We start from the raw sequence: 22,930 nt of genomic DNA, 5'->3' as shown, positions 1-22,930 counted from the left end.
AGAAGTGACAGACTTTGTCTCATTAATTTAGTGGCGGCCTCCATCCCAACTTATTGAATGCAGGTATCTTTGTTCTCTTCTTATATATCTGATAAGATTACTTTTATGATGCGGCTTTTTTTGTAGAAGGTTGATGGAAGGGGTTTAAGTCTGACTAATTGAAACACAATTGTCACTCCAAAGAAATTTGACGGGATTGACATTAGAGATCTGGCTTGCGTTAATGTTGTTCTGATAGGGAAGCTAATTTGGCAGCTCTTTAACTGTCCGAACAAGTTTTAGTCCAACTAATTTCTCATAGATACCTCAAAAAGTTTGATAATAGTCACTTTATGCCTTCCAAAAATGCTTCTCATGTATGGAGGAGTATTTGCAAGGCCTTTAATTTTTTGAGAAATGGTTTCACGTAGAATATTGGTTCTCTTAACCAATCCTTTTAGTTTGGAAAATGGAAAATGAAAGGTCCCTTAACTAAAGAAGTGCCGTATGTTCATATTTATGATTTTGAGAGTAATATTAGTGATTTTTGGGTGGATCGACAGTGGAAGCTTGAGAGGTGCTACACTTCCTTACCTGACCTTATAAAACAGAGTATTCTTTCTTATCATTCAGACTATCAAATAGGCGAGGGGATTGGTTGGAGATGGTCAGCAACTCCTTCTAATATTTATTCTTTTAAAAATGACTACTTGTGACTTTGTAAATGTATTTTCGGTTGGGAGGAGCAGACCAATTGGCTTTGGTTATGGCGGATCCGAATTTTCAGAAAGTTCAAAATTCTCATTTGGCTATGTATTCATGATGTAATTCCCACTGCTGCTTTTCTTTTTCATGGATGTTTGGGAAGCTCTGATTTATGCCCTTGGTGTAATACGGAACCTGAAATAATTTTTTACTGTCTTCGTGAGTGCCCCAAAGCCAAAGTTATCTGGTATAGTTTGAATTTAGAAGTTGATGGTCAACAGTTAGATAACTGGTTGTGCAGGGACATAAATTCTAATACCTTCCTCTTCTCGAAAACTACTTGGTGGATTTGGAGAGATCCTAACAATAATATTTTTAATCAGGGGCGGAGCCAGGTATAAGGAAAGGGGGGCAACGGCCCCCCCTAATTTTAATTTTTTACATGTAAATTATATGTAAATTTTAATTTAGCCCCCCTTAAAATGTTATTTTAGTCTTATTTTATTGTGTAAATATTTTTTGCCCCCTTCTAATATTTTATCTAGCTCCGTCCCTGTTTTTAATCCAACAAATCCATAGAGAATGGGCAAGATTATAGTTTTTATACATGTTTTTCAATATGAACTTCATAAATTTTTATCTATGTATTATGTGTCTACTCCTTATTTGCTGTTTTTTTGGTCTCTACCTATTTAATTTTTGGTTAAAGTCAAATGTGATACTAATAAATTTGGTGAATCTACTAATTTTAGGTGTGTGTTGTGTGATTGTAATTACTTTTGGTTACGGAATTGTACTGGTTCTTTACTACATGTTATTATTTTTTAAACTTTTTACAATCTGATGAAGACTAATTTAAATATGGAAAGCTGGTTTAGAGAACTCACTTGCAAAACAAATTATTTAGATACTTTTATTCTTGTTAATGGTAAGAACAACTAAATAAAAAATTTAGATAATGATTTAGTGATTAAAATAAAAAAAATTAAATTAAAATTAAAACCTAACTCAATCTAATTCAAAGAAATGCTAACTAAATTGCCAATGCCTTGACTAAGTATGCAGTATCTAATATCATATAATACAATAATTAGAATGGAATGAGCCTTAAAAAATTTAATGTGTTTCCTTTTTTTTCTTTTTATCCTTTGACACACGAAAAAAAAATTATTAAAATTTTATATCATGAGAATTTAGTAGCCCTCGGTGAGACGAAGACCTCTTTCCCTCCCTTCTTATCTCCCCTTTATAGGGAGAGGCAGGTCTCTATCACTATCAGACTATCACGATATCACGGTAGTCCACAAGGACGGCAAATCTCCGTTTCATCTTTATAACGGATCTCTATTCCCGTAAAACCTTGTTTTCATGGCGGGTATTTCCGAGATTACTCATTTTAATTATTACGGACCGTAAAAGTGAAGGTATAAGAAAGGTGTTAACTTGAGCGGATAGGGTTCCGGTAGAGTTGTAAGTTGTAACCCTAATCAGAAATCAGAGATGCCTCTGTCGGTTGTCCACATCACTTTCGCTTCTCCTCTTCAACAATCCATCATCTTTCACACTCTCACCCCTTCAACTCTGCTTCCCAAAACCCTCTTCCCTCCCTCCATTTCCCTAAGACGATTCAACACCTCACTATTTCCCACCATCAACTCCAACAAGACCAAGACCGCACCCTCCCGCGCCTCTTTGATCGAGACTCCAGTCCTCTGGCTCGGCAGGCTCTGCATCTTCTACGCCCTCCTCAAGGCTGGACTCGCTGGATCTCATGCCAATCCACTTGTCTCAGGTCTCTTCACTTTTTTGACACTCTTTCAGTATAATAGCTCTTTGCCATTTGGGGATGAGTGCTTATTTTGTTATTGGTTGTGTTTTTTGTGTCTGATCCAGATTTGGAAATCAGTGACGTCAATGATTCTGCTGATTTAGGGTTCTCTAAATGGACACAGACTATACTTGGAAAACCAGGTCTGATTGAGCTGTTTCCTTTTTATACCCTGTTTGAAAGGATTGCAAAGGAGGGGGATGACTTTATTTAATTGAAGTTGGTTTCAAAAGGAATTATAAATAATTCCTAGGAATTTTAAGATGGGAATATCATATTCCCACATTTGGTTCAAAGTTTGAAAAGCTATTTGTAAGCAAGTTTGATTCCCGGGAATCAAAATACCATCATTTTAATTCTCACCTCCTCCTTGGGTATCTTTGATTCCTATGGGAATGGAATATTTATAACAAAGTAATATTTGAACCACACACACTCAAAAAGTAATTTGAAGCCTGGATTGGAGTGAGTATAACTGGATTGGAGTGATAGCACATATTTCCATTCCCTTTCTTGCATTTCGATCCGGTTGTTCCTTTGAATAATTGAATCTTCCAAACATGCTAAAGATTCTGTTGCTTTATATCTAAGTGTAAATATACTCGTACTTTAGAATCAGGCTTACTTTTAGAGGACTCTTATTTGTTAAGTTGGTTATACTTTTCCCCTAATTTACTTTTTAATCATTTGGTTAGTGAAGACGCGAAGTAAAAGTCATTGATTTGTATACTCCTGTAAAGTAGTTCTTGTGGAAGTACTCTTTGAATGATCAAAATTGATTGGCATACCATGATCAGGTTTGTGTGACTAGTTTAAATAAACATGCAGTTTAAGTTTATGGAAATGGGGTATATTCATAAAAGTTAATAGTAATACTAATTGGGAATAGTCATTTATGGATGATAATAATGTTATCATACCATAGAAGGCTGATTCAATTCTTCTAGAAGACATGCTTGGTTCCGCAGATAACTGAACTACCAAAGATGGAGATCTGTCAAGTTATAGGTACTGAACTACTGACAAATTTTGAATGCTATGACTGTAATCTAGTACAAGATTAGGAAATCATGTAAATTTTATTAATAATCAAGAAAGCAATGGTGGAAGCTTGCGTTTTAGTATCCTTGCATCTCCATCCTTTATAAGACATACCATGATCCCATCCCATTTCTTTGTTCGGTAAACCTCTTTTGCTAAATCCTCTGTCTCCCCCCTTTTGAGCTAACCTTAATAACAGGTGACATAATCTCTACATGTGTATCCTGTCATTATAAGATGAACCTTTTTCGCCTCTGTGATTGAAAATAGCATTTCTTTTTTTCTTATTTATTTATTTTTTTCAATTTATAGAGAAGCAGGTTTCTGACTGATTTCTTAGAATCACTTTTTGTAGTTTTTCCTAACCCCTTCCTTATAGTTTATCCAGACACGCCTGTTCTCAAATAATAAAATTCCTTATATACCTGCATTGCATATGGTTCTGTTGTAGTCAATTTTTCTTAAATCAAATATTTGTCCATTGCTTCGTAATATAATCTTTTACTTCTTATGTTTGTGGTGCTTGAACTGAAGGAAGAAAAATGGCTGGGGGACTAGAAATACCTAAAAATTGGCCATTAATTTGATTTTGGAAACAAAATGAAGCTTAGATATTGGTATGAAAAAAATCTGAAGGGTTTTTAAAAGAAGCTTTTCATTAGGTGCACCTCCCTCACTCGCTAACTTTTACCATGTTCTAGCTACAGTTGGGGCAGAAATTGGACATACCCTTCTAACTTGATTAGCCATATCTGTGAGAAGTGTTTCTATGTGCATTAATTTTTCTAACTCTGCACCCATCAAGGAGTCATGTTCATGCTTCATGCTTCATACTGTTTCTATGTGCATTAATTTATTTGTTGTTCATATCATCTCCAGTTGCATAATGATTTTAACTCGAGAAAAATCAATGTAACGTGGAAATAAATAGTTGTACACAGTTACACATGATGAATCCTGTGCATACGTCCTGGACTGGCTTCTGTGATTCAGTGCATTGAATAGAATTAATGCTAGATACTTACAGTATGTTTAGTTTTGGAATGTATTTTAAGTTTCTATTACTATTTTTAATAGTACTAAATAGTATTTATTCAATGAATCGAGGAAAACAAGATAATTTGTGTTCACTGTATCTTTTCAAAAAGTTCTAAAAAGAAGAAACACGATGTAAATAAGATGACATTTTTGTACTTAATATTGAAAGCGAAACACATTTTCTAAAACCAAACACACCATTACATTGTGATAGGGATTGTTTGCCATCAATGATCATTAATCTAATACTAATTTTGGATTCCTATGCTTTATATTCCGTTATTGGTATTATTGTTTCAATAGACTTGTTTTCAATAACAGTGAATCAGTTATATCTGTTTGTTATTTGATCAGCAAAGGAAGGAGTTAATGGAAGAAAATTTGTGAGCAAATGGCATCCTACAACAAAGGGTACACTTAGAAGGAACTATAGAGTTCCATCGAAGTTCGAGGGGCGGCGTCTTCTTAAAGCTATTGCATCCTTATTATCAGAAGACGATCACTTTGTTGATGCTACATCTCACAAGGTATTGCATCTTTCTTTCGCTTGACATAAATTCTGTTTCTATTAGGACTGTCTTTCCTTTTTCTTTTTCCCCACCCCCTCCTCTGCACAATTGAGTTTTCTGACATCTTGCAAAATCATTCTAGGGTTGTCAAATCCGGAGGGAAAGTGCTCATGGAGAAAGCGTTTGCTGCAACAACGTGAGAGCACTCTTTGATGAGCTCCCAACTCCTCATCTCACTGTGGAAATCACACCTTTTCCCGCTGGACCACTTACAGACACGGATTACACCAAAGCTGAGAAGCTTGAGAGGGTTCTTAGATCCAGTCCTTCTGTTTGAGCCATCTTATGTTGAGCTTCATGTAAATATCCTTTGCTAGTTTGTAAATATTGTCAATGTCGAAGAGAAATTTGCTTCATCATCTCTTTACTTTTTACTTATTGAGTTGAATTGCGGTTACACCTTTCAAAAACATTACTAGTTTTTTCCTTGATCAATTATCTAATGCCCAACCGTGATAAGTTTTAATTTGTTCAAAATTCTTACAACTCACAAATCCTTTTGAATAATTTTCCTGTTCATTTTTCTAATTTCTAAATTTTCTAAGTAAAATTCCATTTCGGTTCCTATTCATTTTCAATTTGGACAATTCACATCCTATCGATTAAAAAATGACAAATTGGCTCTTGAATTTCAGCTCCGTTAGACATATTGACCCTTGTGTGAATGTCTCAAGTAAGCCTTGCAGGATTTTGTTGACATGTCATGTTAGGTTCTTGAGCTGGCCTGCACTTGGCTAAGATAGATGGTAACGATTTGTTTACAACCCTAAGTTCCTGCCTAATAATCAAAACGATGTTGATATTCGAATTGATCCCATTAGGTAACTTAACAGAAGTAGCTAGTCTTAGAACATGAAGCAAACCATGAGTGATGCAGATCAATCCTCAAATTCTTAGTGATGTGTTAGAGGGAGGAAGACTGTAAAGTTCGTGGGCTCGACTAGCAATGCAAGTGAAGGTAATAGGAGGAGAAAATTCGAGTACTCTAGATACGAATGTAGAGTGCATGCTGTTATGCAAGAATCAGGGACGACGGAAAATCCAGAGAGGATTTTGTTTGGTTGCTGCTACTATCATATAAGTGGGTTTCGATTGCTGCTTAAAAGTATGCTTTCAGTAGTTCGAGTTCAGAGTGGGTTTGCCAATGCTGCATGAACTTTGATATTAATTTGGTTGATAGTTTTGGGATGTTTGCTTGTACTGATTTAATGAACTTTATTTTACAGTGATCGACCACATTGCAAGTTTTTTGTGTAGCTGGATGAGCTAATTTGGCAATTGCAAAAGGGTGATATAGAAGGCAGAGTGAGCATGGCCAATGAGTTATTGCATGCACAAAGCGGGATTCAAATTCCGACCCTTGTTTAAACGGACTAGTGAACTAACCGCCACACCAACTCAACTTGGTTAACTAATATGCTATATAACATCAACATAAATACTCATTACGTTGGCAACCATATCTAGAGGCCCAACGTCGTTTTCTAATAGAAACATTAATGGATTATACTTGAAAAACATGATATTGGTCGTAAGAAGGTGGAAATAAGGGAAAACTGTAGAGCTCCACGGTACATTGAAATAAATTAGTTAGATGCAGTGAGGTGTATTAAAGAAAATGCCTTTTTTGTGAACGTCATTCTTGTATCAATACCTACTAATATCATTGAATTTTGTATGTTAACTTGACTACTCAGATTATTATTTTCAAATCAATAAACACCTATTTAGATTATGTGGGTTCTATCTATTTGCATTTTCACTCCCTACCAAGGGAACCCTCCTAACAAGAATCTGCATAGCATTTCAACCCTCCCACACATGAGAAAATCCATATGAATTGGACAATTGAGTGACACAAAAATAGCATGCTATGTATGAATATAGAAAAGTTGATTTATGCTTCTTTTCTTTTCTATCTGATTTAGGCATAATAATAATATGTACAGAAAGAAAAGAAGAATTGTGATATCTAGCGGCTATGCTATGTAAGAAGTAGAGAACTAGAGAGATATGTTATGAGAGAAAAGGATCCAAATAACTTACAACAACACAGATTGTGATGCATCACACAACAAAGACAACAATAACTATTCTACAACATAAAAACAATCTAAATCATACTCCAATTTCTTTCTTTCCTCTTCCTTTTAAATTTTAAAGGCCTCAGCAACCCTTCATTGCAAATTTCAAAATTATAATTAAAAGAAAAAAAAAAAGAGAGAAAATAAAAATCGATTCTCTTCCGTCATTTTCTATCACCGGCTTGCTGTCAGAGGCGCAGCGCAGTGACGCATAGCTCATCGGCGGCGAGATCTCCGGCGGTTGCGACATCGTCGGCATCCGGCGCGGGGAGGTTCAGATCGAAGGGTAGAGGCTTGCGGCGGAAAGAAGAGGTAAGGACGCAATCATCATCGTCGTCAACGACGGAGGAGGAGGAATCGCAGTCGCTGTGGCAATCTTCAAGTGCGATAGGGTTCACGGGCCTTCGGGGAACCATCGAGGGAAGAGGATTGGAAACCCTAGGGCCGCTGAAGGACTCGACCGTGCTGCTCATGCCGCTGCTGGTGGGGCGGCTGGCCTGGACCGGATCGAACTTGGAGATGATGAGATCGGAGGCGGGCTCGGGTGGGCCGGGGAGGGGGAAGTTGGTCTTGGCTTTGGGCCCGCGGAAGGAGCGGGCGGCGGCGTCGTAGGCCCGGGCTGCAGCCTCGGCGGTGTCGAAGGTACCCAACCAGACCCGGGACTTCTTCCATGGGTCTCTGATCTCGGCGGCGAAGCGGCCCCATGGTCTCTTTCGGACACCGCGAAAACGGGTTTGGGTCGCTGGTTCGTTAGGGTTTATCGATGATGGTGCTTTGGTTGGTGGATCGGTGGGTCTGGCTCGGGGCATGGGTGTTATGTGAAAAGAGAGAGGGTTTGAGGGGAAGAATATGAGTGGAGAAGCAGAAGAAGAAGCAGAAGCTCACACCACACCAGCCAGTAGCCACCACCAAGGGGAATCTCTTAATCTTGCTTCTCCATCTCTCTCTCTTTGTCCCCCCTCTCTCTCTCTCTCTCTCGCGGTCGGTACTTCTTTCTTTCTCTTACTAAAAGTTTGCTCTCTCCGGAATGAGAGATGGGGTCGGATTGCTTTTGGAGCATTGAGCATGGATTTTATAACTTGGAAAATGACAACGTTGCCCTTATCCTTTGTAGAATCATTGCCAGCAACGTGTGCCTAGCAGGTAAATAACTTTTGGGTCGCTCTACGGTACCAATGCAAATTGGTATAGATATACAGATATTCTTTTTGGTTCACTGTTAGATCGACAAATAGAAATTGGTGTCAGAGTTTGTCTAGGTGATGGTGGCTGTGGCTGAGCCAAATCTATCTATTGCTAGCGTTAGTTGGTGAATTTTTAGATTGGGTTGTGGCAGCATTGGATTGGAGGTTTCAAATAATAAATTGGATCTCAAATGTTTGGATTTTGTTAATAGAAAAAAAAAAAAAAAAGAGAAAGCAGTCCATGTTTAGCAATCAGCAGTAATAATGGAGTCTCAAATGAAAATTTAAGCTGTCTTTATGTCAATTTATTTTTTTAATATTTTCTAATTCTTTTAATATTTATCTGATTGAAAAAAAAATTGATACAAGAACTCAATTAAAAAGAAAAAAAAGTATAGAAACTTAATTGAAAATTTTATAAAATTATAAAGACCAACAAAATAATTAAATCTTAAATTTAATCATTCATGTAAATTATATCTATTTAAATTTCAAATTAAAAATTTTATACTTCAAAATTTTAAGTTAAGTGAAAAAAAATTAAATTAACTTAGCGAATTAAATGAGTTAATCTGTTTAAATCCGCTTTATTTATAAGCCATAATTTTTTAACTCGAAGCATAATTTTTTTAGAATTGAAGAGAATTAAACTCATTTAAAATTTCTTTATCTGTAAATGCATATTAATATTAGTTTTTTACACAAGTCTCTTGAAACAATTGTATTGCTGTTATATTTATTTTATTTTGTTGATTCAAACAACCTAATAAATCTTTTTTCAATATTTTATATTAATTTAAATGTTACAATGTAATATACACTTTATATTTTGACTCTACAATAAATTTAAAATTTATATTATTATGATAAAAAATTATAATATAACATAATTGTTATTACATAAGTACTTATTCAATAAAATATCATAATAAATTAGAATTTATATTTATACAAAATATAATTTTTACATTCATAAATATAAATACATATGGCATAAAAAAATTAAAAAAAAGTGATATGCATAGCATCAGTTAATATGATCCAAAAATAAGTGATATCCAACAGCATTTTGATTTAAGTGATGAAACCCACACAATATTTCAATAACAAAATAATAGCCCAACAATGATAAGCACATCCATGATATTTCTTTCCACCAGCTTAGCTTCAATATAGAACTATATAAACGAGTCCTACAAACACTGTAAGCTGCTCAAAAAGATGATCAAGTTGTCCCCCCAATTATTAGCATAGATCCACATGTCACTTTTGTATTCAACTAAAGAGAATATATGTATATATACATCTATACCCTATAATTTTAACAGAATAAACGCACTATTTATACTCACGGGTATTCAAAATACTAATAAATTTATTTACGAAAATATAAAATTAATGTTGTATTTATTAAAGAGAATTTTTTTTAAATAAGTAAAAAATATTTTATTTTTTAAAATATATAATTTATAATATTTTTATCAAAATTCATCATATTTCTTATTTCGTTTACAGTGGAAATGAAATAAGGTTGTATATTTTTCGTTTATACTATAAATGAGATAGGTGAAGATATATAACGTTACTGTAAACGAGATACATTCCGACAAATTCTCAACACTTATAAAAAGATGTGCAACTCTTTGTATTCTTCACAAATATTTCACTTCTTCTTTTCTTCCATTTTTCTTCCAAAAAATAAGTCAGAATGTCTAGTAGTAGCAAAAATGTGGTTATAAGTGTGTATCCCAATTGTCATATGAGAAACAATGATACTGGCGTGATATTTGAGTGCGAGAATTCTATTCTATTGCGTATCCGGCGAGTAAGTTCTTTGTCAGAGTTGAATAACGTTGGTGGTGGCAGGAGAAAAGAGATCGGAAGTGTGGGGTATCGGTTGCTAGCATCGATAGGAGATGTAGTCTTTCGATTTCATCTGTTTTGGCTCCATGGCGACGAGCATGTGCATCTCATGTTTGATATCCATGGGAGAATCATGGCAGAACAAGTGATAGAACTTTCTGCAGTGGTAGGTGATGTCGGTGGCGGTGGATTTGGCCAGTCGAATTTTGTGTAGGACGATACTCCTTTCGCACCACCATCGATACACGTTGTTAGTTCAGTGAAAGGCATAGACGTTGATGGCGAGAACTCTGACGAAGAGTATGTTGCGGATAGCAACAGCAGTGGTTATTCTGAAGATGAGGAAGAGGAGAAGTTTGTACCAAAGACATCAGTTGAGCCATAGTTCGGTATCTTCTGTCCGCCCCGCACCCAATTTCGGCCTTATCAGTTGTACCCAGTCACCATCATACATTGAATCTAGACACGATGCACGAGACAACTTGATTTTCTAACACGGGTGAAAACGATTACAACTTAAACGGTGCTGTGGAGTTTTGAGTTAGCCATAGGTTCAAAAAAAGAGATGCAGTGATGTATGGTGTAAAGAATTACAGCATTCGCAGAAGTGATGTGCACTGAGTTGTGGAGTCGGATCAATTAAAATACGAGGTGCGTTGCTGCCAATATGCAACAGGCTGTCCTTGAAGTCTCAGTGTTGCTTTCCGACAAAATCTCGGATATTGGTGAGTTCAAGTTTATCGTGATGTATTTTCTCATTTATGAATGTTATATTTGGATTAAATGCCAACCATGTATGTGATATTTCGTTAGAGAGGTGCGTAGGGTTGGAGGACCGCACATGTGTTTAGCACCCAACATGTCTCAAGATCATCGACAGTTGGACAGCAGTCTCATCTGCAATGTCATCTTGCCATTGATACAATCCAATCCATCCGTCAGCATCCCGGTTCTACAAGGTGCAGTTAGGCAAAGCTATCACTTCAAACCCTCATTCATAAAGGTCTGGATGGTGAAACAAAAGGCTATTGCGTAGAACATGGTGATTGGGAGGAGTCATACAATAAGGTGTCGAGGTTGCTGCAAGATAATAATTAGTAACAGGTGGTAAAACATGATAAATAATTCATATTTTCATAACTGAATAAAAGAAGCTCGCTTATGTCATCTAACTATAACTGATCCAATGCCTGATGCCATCGGAGGACTCTCTACTCGTATTGGTCCTTACTCTGTTGCGTCATACCTATCAACCTGTGGACATTCACAAGAATAGCAAAGACTCAATTTATCGCACATCATATCGAATTATATAAACGAAGAAGAAGAAGAAAACCATAAATAACAGTTACCTCACAGCCATGGGATACGTATAAACTAGTCGCTCGGGTGGACACTATTAGAAAAATTTCTGATATATCCAAGAGACTAGTAGCAGAGTGCATCCTGTAATGTCTGTGGTGGCTGGATGTGCTGCAGAGCATAGCGAGTGGTACATCCATGTAAGCACCACGAAACCCCAAGATAGAGAACAACACCTCTAAAAGTCATCAAGCAGTGACAGCCATCGGAGATGGACCTAATTGTTTGACTTGTCGGTCATCAGGTAACCCCTAATCATCAAAAGTATGTAACACCTCGTGTACTGTCGGAGAGTGTCTAGATCATCGATATCGGGCATCTGCCGGAGTTGCTCCTAAAGCCATGCCAGCTTGAGGGAGAAAGACCCCTTCCTCTACGCACCTTGCTGCTGAACTGCAGTAGGCCTGGCACCAAGTAGCCGCCCCACTAACTCCCATGTCTCAGTCCCGTACCATGTGTGGAAAAGACACGCTGTCAAGTGAGGTGGCACGCAGGTCAACCAGCAGGTCGGGCCGGATTACACACATGTCGGTGGAAGGCGCTGAGGCTCGACACGTAGATGCTCCTAGATCTATCGTTGATTGTCGCTGAAGATCTAACGGTTCTGGAAGCTTCTGGAGAGGAAAACAATGGATGCGGACAGTGACCTTGCGGTGGCGCGTCTGGAAGTTTTTTACGACGGGGCCGGGCTCTGTGTACTCGTGGCGATGAGACAAAGACAATGATATGGTCTGTGACGAAGGAAAAGGTCGGGAAGGTGAGTGAAACAAGACCGAAAATTGTCGGGAGGAGAAAAAAAAGAACTATGAACGAGTTCTCATGAAGAGAAAGAAAGAAAAAAGGAACTAATAGAATGGGTGCAGACAGAACTATTAGAAGAAAGTGTAGATGGAACTGTCAGAAGGAAGCGCAGAGGAAATTGCCATAAGGAAGCGCAGACGAAACTGCCGCAAAAAAAGCTCAGACGAAATTGTCGCAAGAGTGGCCAACTGCCAAAAAATTGCTGAAAAGATGGCAAACTATCGGCAGGTGTCGAAAAACATATGGTTTTTCCATGAGAATAAGTAAGTAGTGAATGAACTAATTGATGAAGTGAGACATCATCAAAGTATTGACAAAAGAAAAGAAAAAAAAATAGTACAGAAAAAAAGTATGAAAAATACAATGATTTTATCGAAGAAAAATAACCTATCCTCCTCAAAAAGGATACTATGACTCTGATACCATGTTAAAAATAAGAGATTAAAATAAAAACAAGTATGATGTATTATTGAGTAAGTTCTAAAGATACAATGTATAAGAATATATATATATATATTAAAAAAATCAAAACAATAAAAACATAAAATTCTATAATAAATATACAAATATACTATATAAATATAAATAATACTAACTGATTTTAATTAATCTTACTTATACTCTAACAGTCTCCTTGTGCGACCACATTGCCAGTTTTTCTTGCTGTTGGAATTCATCTTCCATGATGCTACTTGCCATCATAGTATTACAAATTTACAATACTTATCAGGTATCAATTAATTGTAGTGCCAATTCATGATAAATACAATCTAATCTAATTTTGGTAATGACATTAATTAAACTTATTGAATCTTTTTAACTTAAGAAAAATATATAATTCACAAACGAGATAAGAATCAAAGAAATCTTCCATTGTTTTAACATTTACGTACCATGTAAAGGAACACTAAAGAAAAAAGGAATCTAAATTCATGAAGCACGATATTCTATAAGAGAAATATTAGAATGTTATTAGAATAATTTATTTTTGACTATTAATTAGTTATTAATATTTAAAAATATAGAATAAAGTATATTGAATTATTAGACTAAATAAATTAAATTAAAAAAATTGAATTAATAATTAAATAATAATAAAAATAATAATTTTTGATAATTTTTTAATATTTTTTATTGTATAAATCATGAATAATCTTATGTGCATAATTTTTGCTGCGCATTAAAATGGCTGGTAGGAAGTAAAATAAGATTAAAAGTTAGTCTTTAATACCGTAAAACAGATACAAAAGAGATCAAAACAAAAATAATGCAAACATCATTTTTCTTAAATATTGTGCTGTTATTATTTTATGCTAAAAAAAGTATGTTATGCAAGTGACAATGTAGTTTGTACTTTGTACCACAGTACCGCTTAAGAGAAATGCTTATTGTCTTTATTTGTACCTTTATTTTTTATTTTCAATGCTTAACTGATCAAATTTAACATTCATTGTGGTGTTTTATTTGAGTTGTTTGTATAATTACTAGAATTGCATAATATTTGAAGTTGTTAGTTGTATAAATATTTTGGATTTAAATCTTTTATACCGACGAGGTTTTGTAACATGAGAATTTGAAAAACGTAATTAGTCTTCCATGGATCAATTAATTTTCAATATGCGTGGGTTCTGATAAATAATTTAAAAGTAATTAGTCTCTTGCCGAAAAATATAATCTATTTAAAGGAAATCCAAATAGTTTACACCAGAATAATTTTAATTGGCAAGTTATTCTAGATGCTACCAAAGTTTGTGAAACTTTTGCTCATAAATAAAAGGGTCTTAATTCTTTTAGTACTATAGTTTTATTAAATTTGTAATTAAATTTTTATTTTTTAAATTAGATTTCTATATTATTTTTAATTTTAAATTAGATCATTTTTAGTGTAAAAAATATTAGAATTAATTGGCTATTTTTTTTGTAAATTAAAGATATTTATAATTAAAAATCTAATTAAATTTTTGACCGCATATATTTTAGAAGAGATATTCTATTAATTTTAACATTTTTGACATGAAAATTATCTAATTACAAAATTTTAAAAATTATAAAGATTTAATTAAAAATTAGGTGAAATTATAAAGACTAATAAAATAATTAAACCTAATAAAAAAAGGTTATGAAAGTTTTAGTTTTAGCAATTTTGAATTATTACAAAGCTTAACACATGCTAAATTTTATTTGGGAGTGAATCATCTTCAATGGGAAAAAACTGGATAATGTTCAGTGTGTGATTTCACAATTCATTGTTCTCTCTCTTATTAATTTCTGGTCTCATTTATAGAACTAAAGGTGAGAGATCACACTTTATTCTCTCCAATAAAAAAAATGGAAAGGATTCATTTCCATTTTATTTATAGTACAATAACTGATGATTTCACTAGTAACACTCTCATTCTATGGAGCTAGTCAGCTGAAGTTTCAGTGGGTAGAGCGATATGACAAACTCCTTGTATGGTCAGTTCTGTGTTTGGTGGGAATTTTGACTCTCATTTTTCATGATCATGATACTGAACTAACTTGTACTGGAGTACACACACATAAAAACATAATTTCCCTTTGAGAACTAAAAATTTAGGCTTTGTGCAACAAGCAAAACTTTTTAGAGATTCATCACACTGGTTTGTTAAAGTGGATGTATGTAGCTTACTAGAAAAAGAAGACAATTATATGTTGGGTTATGATAGGTAACTAATGATTTTTTTTTAATAACACGAATAATTATCAATAAAATAAAAATATACTACATCTCCAAATTATTCACCTAAAGTTTAATATTAGAATAATCATTTACACATCTAGTAAAATAAACATCTGATATATCTATTGTTCACATTGTTAGTGTGAAGTTAACAAATACTGAAATTCTTTTCACTAAATATTAGTTTATATATTTTTCAGTTGCATTGCTAGATTCATTGTAAACTAATAGCATAATCCTACGTACCATTTAATTAGTTTTTGCATTTTTGGGTGATTATAGAGGAATGGATAAAAGAAATTTGAATTCGACTGTTTGTGAGGATTTAAATGAATAAAAGAAACCAATGAGCACGAAAAATGAGACAAAACAATAAGCGGTTGTTGTTAGACCACCGTTGTATTTAAAATGATTTGGTGTAATCTTGTTACTTGCGTGCCACCATTAAAAAATTACATGTATTAAGTTAAGTGCCACATAATTAAAATTGGTCCAGCATTTTTTAAATTCTTAAATTAATTTATTATCCTTAAATTTATATTATTAACATTTAATTTAAAATTTAAATCTCTAAATTAATTTTAACTTGGGATCAAGCCATAAAAACAGTCACGAGTATAATTATCAGGTTAGACTACATACATTATCCTCTTTAAGTGCGATTTTTTTTTCGAATCATATATTGATGTGAGATGATTGTGCATCCCTTTGTCCTTTTTTCAAACCATAAAACTTAAATTAAGAATATTAATCTTCATGAGATATGAAGAAATCTAACCCCAAATTATAAAATTTAAAAAAATATATATAAATATACAACAAATATTATTAAGAATTTAAATTTTATATTATTTTTTATAAAGACTTTCTTAATTTGTAACTTTATCATGTGTCTTAAAAGCATAGGTGAGCTAAACCCTTATTTAAATCAACATGTTGGAAAATCTCTAAAACTTGATCCTAAGATGATTCCGTGCATATAAGTGCAAAGACTTAGGCATAGGCATTCATGGTTCACTTACTTGACCTTGCACGATTCAGTCCATCTTTTTTGTAGTAAATCTTTGCCACCCTCGTAATGGAAGAGTTCTATTGTTGTGAAGGAGGTTAGAGGAGTAATTGTGGTGGTAAAAAAGGTGGCACTAGCAGAAGATGAAAGAAGGCAAAAGATGAGACTGAAAGTTATGAGAGTTCAATCAGAGTGTTAATACAAGCAATATTACGGATAATATTATTGTTTCAAACATATTATAAAAAATCAATAATGTTGATATACACAAAAAATGATTACCATATACAAACATATATATTTGACATCTCATACAACCTTTTTTATTAGGTGAAATATATGGTAAAGATGTTGTTTTAAAGATGTGCTATGTGGCAAAATCTGAACCACTCATTCAAAAGCCACACTTTTAACTTAAAACTGTTGCTTTTTACAAAGAAAAGCGTCACCTAATGGAAAAAACTAGTAAATTAGAAGATTTAAGAGAAGAAATAATTAATTTATCAAAATTAATAGATCAAAAACTAATGATCTTAACTAATGTTAATTGTAATGACACCAAATTCTTAAAATCAATACAAAATGATTTTTCTCAAAATCTTTATTTTACTATAAGTTTTATTGAAGGTCTTCAAAAACCTGAAAAAACTTATATTTCACATGGAGTTTCTAAAAAATGTTTTCATGGAGACAATTATCCCCATCTTCATCATACTTTTAATCCACAATTAAATTCTATAATAGACATGCTTGAAGAAATATTAGTTTCTATAAAATTTCAGAAAAATAAAGAAAAAGAAGAACTTAATATAATAGATAAAATTGAACAGATGCTTGATAAACATTTTCAAAAAGAAATTCCTAAAAAAGAAGAAGCCCAAAATAAAATTGATATAACAAATCTAAAGATTAGACCACCTCTAAAATTATGAATATTGATGAAAAATTAGAAGAAGTTACAATGCTTTTTAAACAATTAAAAATGGCTCAAGAAGACAATTTTATGGAACAAGGTTTTCAAATTAAAGAAGAACCAGAGTTTTCTGAAAGAGAAGAATATGTTTTAGACTATTCGAGTGATGAAGAACCAGTACATCCAGTACAAGTAAAAGATGAAGCTGGAACATCTGGGAATAATAATCAAACCCAATTTAAATGGGAAACAGGTTTTGAAAATTATGCCTTCAAAAAAGGTTTTATAAGAAAAAATTCGAAATACACTAAAATACCATCTAAATACATTCCTAAAATTCAAGATCTAGAAGGAGAAAGAATGCTTGATCTAGATTGTAAAAAGAATGAAAAAGAAATTTTTGAAGATTGGATGAACTCTTTTCTATTAGAAGCTTATACAAACCCAAAATTAAATGAATTATCTGAAATGGATATTTGGAATTTCATAGGATTCCACACTAAAGGAACTATAAGAAATTACATGTTAACAATAGATAATAAAATAATAAAAGAATTAGCTGAAAAAACAACAGCTTATGATAAAATAGCATATATAATGAGGGTTCTATACAAAGAGTTTTTTGGAAAAAATGTCATAGATCATGGAAACGAAATTTCTGAAAGAGAGTATTTAGAAGCAAAAAATCATTTGGCCAATATTCAGATATTTGATCTTTGCTATATAGAATCCTATATTTGTGAATATAGAATATATTATTATAAATTAAAAGAAGAAGACAAAAATCATTATCTCGACATGTATATCACAAAACTTCCATATCCTGCTAATGAAAAAATTATGGGAAGATTTATAAGAGAAATAAATAATAAAACTATTGAAAATAATTTCGGTGGAGCAACTCTTGCTATAAGAGAGGAAATAAAAGAACGCTGTATGCAAGAAGCTACTCAGAAAAGGTTTAACAATATAATTAGAATTTGTTGTCAAGATAATGAAGAAATTCCTCAAAAATATGGTTCTAATAAAAATATTCGAAAATATCATCCTTATAAAAATATCCAAAGAAAAAGAAAATATCACTTTAGAAAAAGAAAATATTATCCAGATTGGAGAAAAAAGAGATATTTTAGAGAAAGAAGTATCAATAAAAAACAAAAGAACTATTGCCCAAATAAAAAAGAAAACTGTAAATGTTGGTATTGTCAAGAAGAAGGACATTATGCTAATAAATGTCCAAAAAAGAAGGATAAAAAAGACCTAACTAAACAATTGGAAGTTGCAAAAACTTGTTTTATGGAACCTCTAGAAGAATCTGATGATGAACTAAAATATATTTTTGAATATGTCTCAGAAACAGACTCAGAAACAAACTCAGGAACTGAGTAATAGTGCTACGTTTATTACTGTAAAAATTACAGAAAAATTTATTAATGCCTTCATAGACACAGGAGCAACAAAATGTTTTGCAAGTTCAAATATAAGACTTAACTGGAAAAAATTAGAAAATCCACTAAGAATTAGAATAGCCGATAAATCTATACACAAAGTTAATTTAAAAGCAGAAATGGTGGAAATTTTCATTCAAAATTATAGATTCATTGTTTCATCTATATATAAATTAGAATCTGGAATAGATTTAATTATAGGAAATAATTTCCTAAAACTATATCACCCTTTTATCCAAGAATTAACATATATAGTTTTAAAAGCTCCATATGATTCCTCTTTAAATCAAAGGGCAAAATTAATAAAAATCCCAACTACTACTATAAACGAAATTTTAAAATTCAAAATATTTTCAATTCTAGAAGAATGTTATTTGAACTTATATTTCCAGATAAAAAGTCCAAAAAATGATCTTGAAATCAAAATAGAAGAACTTTTAAATGAAGTTTGTGCTGAAAATCCTCTAGATATTAAAAATACAAACAGAGAATTAATAAGCATTAAGCTAAAAGTTCCTACAAGGGAAATAAATGTTCCAAATAGAATTCCCTATTCAGCTAGAGATAAGGAAGAATTTTCATCTGAATGTAAGGATCTTTTGGATAAAGGAATTATAAGACTAAGTAAAAGCCCTCATGCGGCCCCAGCTTTCTATGTTGAAAACAATAACGAAATTAAAAGAGGAAAACGAAGAATGGTTATTAATTATAAAAAAATGAATGAAGCAACCATAGGTGATGCTCATAAGCTCCCAAGAAAGGATTCCATTCTAGAAAAAATCAAAGGAGCAACTTGGTTTTCATCGCTCGATGCGAAATCAGGATATTGGCAACTTCGTTTAGACGAAGAAACAAAGAAATTAACTGCTTTTACTTGTCCAACAAAAGAATTAACAGGAGTATTACTCTACGAATGGAATGTCCTACCATTTGGGCTAAAACAAGCTCCAGGTATTTATCAGAGATTCATGGAAGAAAATTTAAAAGATTTAAATGATTTTGTTCTAGTTTACATTGATGATATATTAATTTTTACAAAACAAGATAAAGAAGATCATCTTCAAAAATTACTAATTGTCTTAGAAAGATGTAAGGAAAAAGGTTTAGTCCTTAGTAAAAAGAAAGCTAAGTTAGCAAAACAAGAAATAGAATTTCTTGGATTAATTCTATCTACTGAAGGGAAGTTAAAACTTCAACCAAATGTATTAGAAAAAGTAAATTTATTTCCTGATAAAATGGAAGATAGAAAACAATTACAAAGATTTTTAGGATGCATAAATTATATTTCTGATCAAGGATTTTTAAAGAATATAACAGATTATACTAAAAACTTATTTTCAAAAATAAGTATAAAAAAGATTTGGAAATGGGAAGAAAAGGATAGCCTGCAGATTCAAAAAATTAAAGAACTTTGTAAAAATCTTCCAGAACTTTATATTCCAAAAGAAGATGACTATTTAATAGTAGAAACAGATGCTTCAGACAAGACCTGGTCAGGCTGTCTGAAAGCTAAAAAAGCTGAAAAAAGCTTGAACAAAGAAAAAGAATCACTAGATTCTAAACATTCCTCAAAGGAATTACTATGCAGATATATTTCTGGAACATTTACACCAACAGAACAGAGGTATACTACCCATGAAAAAGAAACTCTAGCAGCAATAAAAACTATTAAGAAATGGAGGATTGATCTGCTTCCAAAGAAATTTACATTACGAACAGACTCAAGTTATTTAACAGGTTTTATTAGATATAATTTACAATCTGATTATAATCAGGGTCGTCTGGTAAGATGGCAAATGTTTTTATTACAATATCCGATAAAAATCGAGTACATTAAAGGAAATAAAAATATTATTGCAGATACATTGACAAGAGAATGGAGTTCATTGTCAACACAATGAATCAGAAATCCGAAAGCAGGAGGCTAGAAGTACTCACAAGCCAGGAGGGCAAAGAGGAAGAAGCCAAGGCGATTCTGAAGTCTGATCACCAAAGTCATTAGAAAAATAATTCTAAACTCCCCTCTGGAGTTAATTTGTAAAATCTCCCCTCTGGAGAAAAACACCTATTGTAAAATAACATTAAATAAAAGTTCATCTCCAGAAAGGTACATCTTCATCTCAATCTTTTTATATTATGAATCATTTAGAAGACTTGGAAATAACTGAAGAATCTGATTATTATAAAATAACTGCTTTACTTGATAATGAAAAACAAGCTATTTTAAAATCAGAACTAGATCTTAAAGCAAATGAGAATTTTAAACAAAGCTTTTTAAAAGAAATTTTTAATAGAAAAAATATAATATATTATGGAAAAATTCAAATTGAAACCCCAATAAAAATACAATCCGCAAATGGAGAACTTGAAATAGCTCTGATAAATGAACAAGACGTAAATAAACAAATTGGAAAAATTAGAGATCAACAAAAAAGATCTAAGATTGGATGGATTCATATTAGTACTATTCAAGTTTTAGTTAAATCCACATATATGAAAGGAATTAATTCTCCAATAAGTCTGGCAATTTGTGATAAAAGAATCACTAATCCTAGAGACCAAATAATTGGAATAATCCATGGTAACTTGGCAAATGTAAATGTTAAATTTAATGCTCATATTGGATACGCTATTCCTTTATCAACTGAAAACCTCGGAAGATCTTTAAGTTTGGCTTATAAATTCCATAAAATAGATTTAATGGAACAAAATGATGAACCATTTTCTATCACATATGCAATTAATTATGCACTGACAAATAGTCATCATAGTATAGACTTCAAAGATAAAGAAAGAATTTATGTCGATGAACTATTTCAAAAGTTTGTAAAAACAGAAATTCCAAGAAATAAAGCTATTGAAAGCCCAGTTTTGTTATTAAAACAACCATCAAGAAATTCATTTTCATCATCTAGTTTTAGAATAAGAGAATCTAAAATTAACAGCCCTCTAAGTTTATCTCATTTAAAAGTTGAAGAAAAAGATTCTGAAATAAAGGAATTAACAAAAAGAATTGAAAAGTTAAATGAAACTCTAAATAATAAATTATGACAATAAATAAAGAAGAAATATACGTGTCTTATCAAGATAAGAAACAAGAACTCTTTGAAAGAGAAAAACGTTTAAAATACCTAAGGTTTTCTACAATAAATCAAAAGGCTTTTGAGACACTACTTATGATATATAATAATTTAAAAAAGGAGGTTGAAGAATTAGAAAAAATAATAGAATCTTTAGAAAATAATCATGAATCTATGGCAGAAGATGCTGAAATTTCAATATGAAAGATTTCCAAAAAAGACTTATTTCCTTAAAAACTGCTAAAAGAAATATGAAAACAAGGTTTTTGGCTATAGCCATGAAAATAAAAAGACTAACAATTGAATCTTCAGAATTGGAAGTAGAAATAAAAAAGATAACTAAAAAAATAATTAAAACAAGAAAACTTTTACAACATATAAAAACCAAGAAAACAGTTAAAAAACTAAAAGAAAGTATTAAGAATAAACGTATTTTTCGTAATCGAAGACTACATTATCTTCATATTCAAAGCATGATTGCATTACAAGCTTTAGAATCAAGATTACATGTTCAAAATATTCAAGTAATGCAACCTCTACAGGTTGAACCCCTAGAACAAGTACAAATTGAATCTGAACAAGAATTACAAGTTCCTTCATCACCCTTACAAAATTCTATAATTTAAGAAGCATATAAAATGCCTGGTTTAGCAAATCAAACACTACAAGAATTAAAAAATGATTTAGATTTTCAGAAAAGTCAAAAAAGATATTATGAAGTAAGATTACAGAATAGTAATATTTACACAAGAAATAGAGAAGAAGTAGAACAATTCTGTAAAAATTGTATAGAAAGCATATCAAGAGAAATAGAAAAGTTGTTAAAAGAAATAGAAGATTTTAATAGTGCAAACCCAACCCAAGAAAAATATTTCAAAATTTTGCATTAAGAAATCCATTAGAAAAATTGGTATCAGAGCCAAAGTAACGATTCAAAAGTAACACTTTTCTTTTAAGCAACACTTTTTAGTGACACGCTTTTTTGCCATAAAAGACAAAAATCTGTAAAGATGCATCTTCACAGTAGATGGCACCTTTTTATTATACTATTATAACTAGATATAATTATTCTACTAGATTTGATAATTCTTATAATTGATTATTTAATTGAAAATTGTGTGGAAAAAAAATACACAAATACAGAAAAATTGATTTTTAGTAAATATGTAACATTTTTTATTTAAGAATTTAAAATTTATGAATTTGTAAAATTTACTTACGTTAGATTTGAATTATGAAATCTATTTTTAGGTTACGTATGATTTAGTTTTAATTCATTCTAAATTGTGATGTAATATATATTTACAAGGAAAAGTCTAGAAAGC

General features: G+C 32.1%; 2 protein-coding genes across 2 annotated transcripts; one reads left to right on the top strand and one right to left on the bottom strand.

Annotated features, from left to right (window-relative positions):
- The first annotated feature begins 1,952 nt into the window (after positions 1–1,952).
- Positions 1,953–5,637, top strand: LOC130973398 (uncharacterized). Its single transcript, XM_057897895.1, has 4 exons — positions 1,953–2,476; positions 2,578–2,655; positions 4,946–5,118; positions 5,243–5,637. The coding sequence occupies exons 1-4, from the start codon at positions 2,185–2,187 to the stop codon at positions 5,435–5,437; spliced, it is 738 nt and encodes a 245-aa protein (XP_057753878.1). The 5' UTR covers positions 1,953–2,184; the 3' UTR covers positions 5,438–5,637.
- A 1,519-nt stretch (positions 5,638–7,156) lies between these two features.
- On the bottom strand, positions 7,157–8,308 carry LOC130973399 (ethylene-responsive transcription factor 3-like). Its single transcript, XM_057897896.1, has one exon. The coding sequence runs from the start codon at positions 8,051–8,053 to the stop codon at positions 7,433–7,435; it is 621 nt and encodes a 206-aa protein (XP_057753879.1). The 5' UTR covers positions 8,054–8,308; the 3' UTR covers positions 7,157–7,432.
- Positions 8,309–22,930: the final 14,622 nt, after the last annotated feature.

Source organism: Arachis stenosperma, chromosome 4 (assembly GCF_014773155.1).
Source record: "Arachis stenosperma cultivar V10309 chromosome 4, arast.V10309.gnm1.PFL2, whole genome shotgun sequence".
NCBI lineage: Eukaryota > Viridiplantae > Streptophyta > Magnoliopsida > Fabales > Fabaceae > Arachis > Arachis stenosperma.
This window is presented reverse-complemented; position numbering and strand designations above follow the sequence as displayed.

Excerpts from the sequence above, each read along its gene's own strand:
- LOC130973399 (XM_057897896.1), bottom strand. The coding sequence starts at position 8,053 with ATGCCCCGAGCCAGACCCACCGATCCACCAACCAAAGCACCATCATCG.
- LOC130973398 (XM_057897895.1), top strand. The coding sequence starts at position 2,185 with ATGCCTCTGTCGGTTGTCCACATCACTTTCGCTTCTCCTCTTCAACAA. Across the intron at positions 2,477-2,577 it reads TGCCAATCCACTTGTCTCAG|ATTTGGAAATCAGTGACGTC; the intron begins GTCTCTTCACTT and ends TGTCTGATCCAG. Across the intron at positions 5,119-5,242 it reads TTGATGCTACATCTCACAAG|GGTTGTCAAATCCGGAGGGA; the intron begins GTATTGCATCTT and ends AAATCATTCTAG.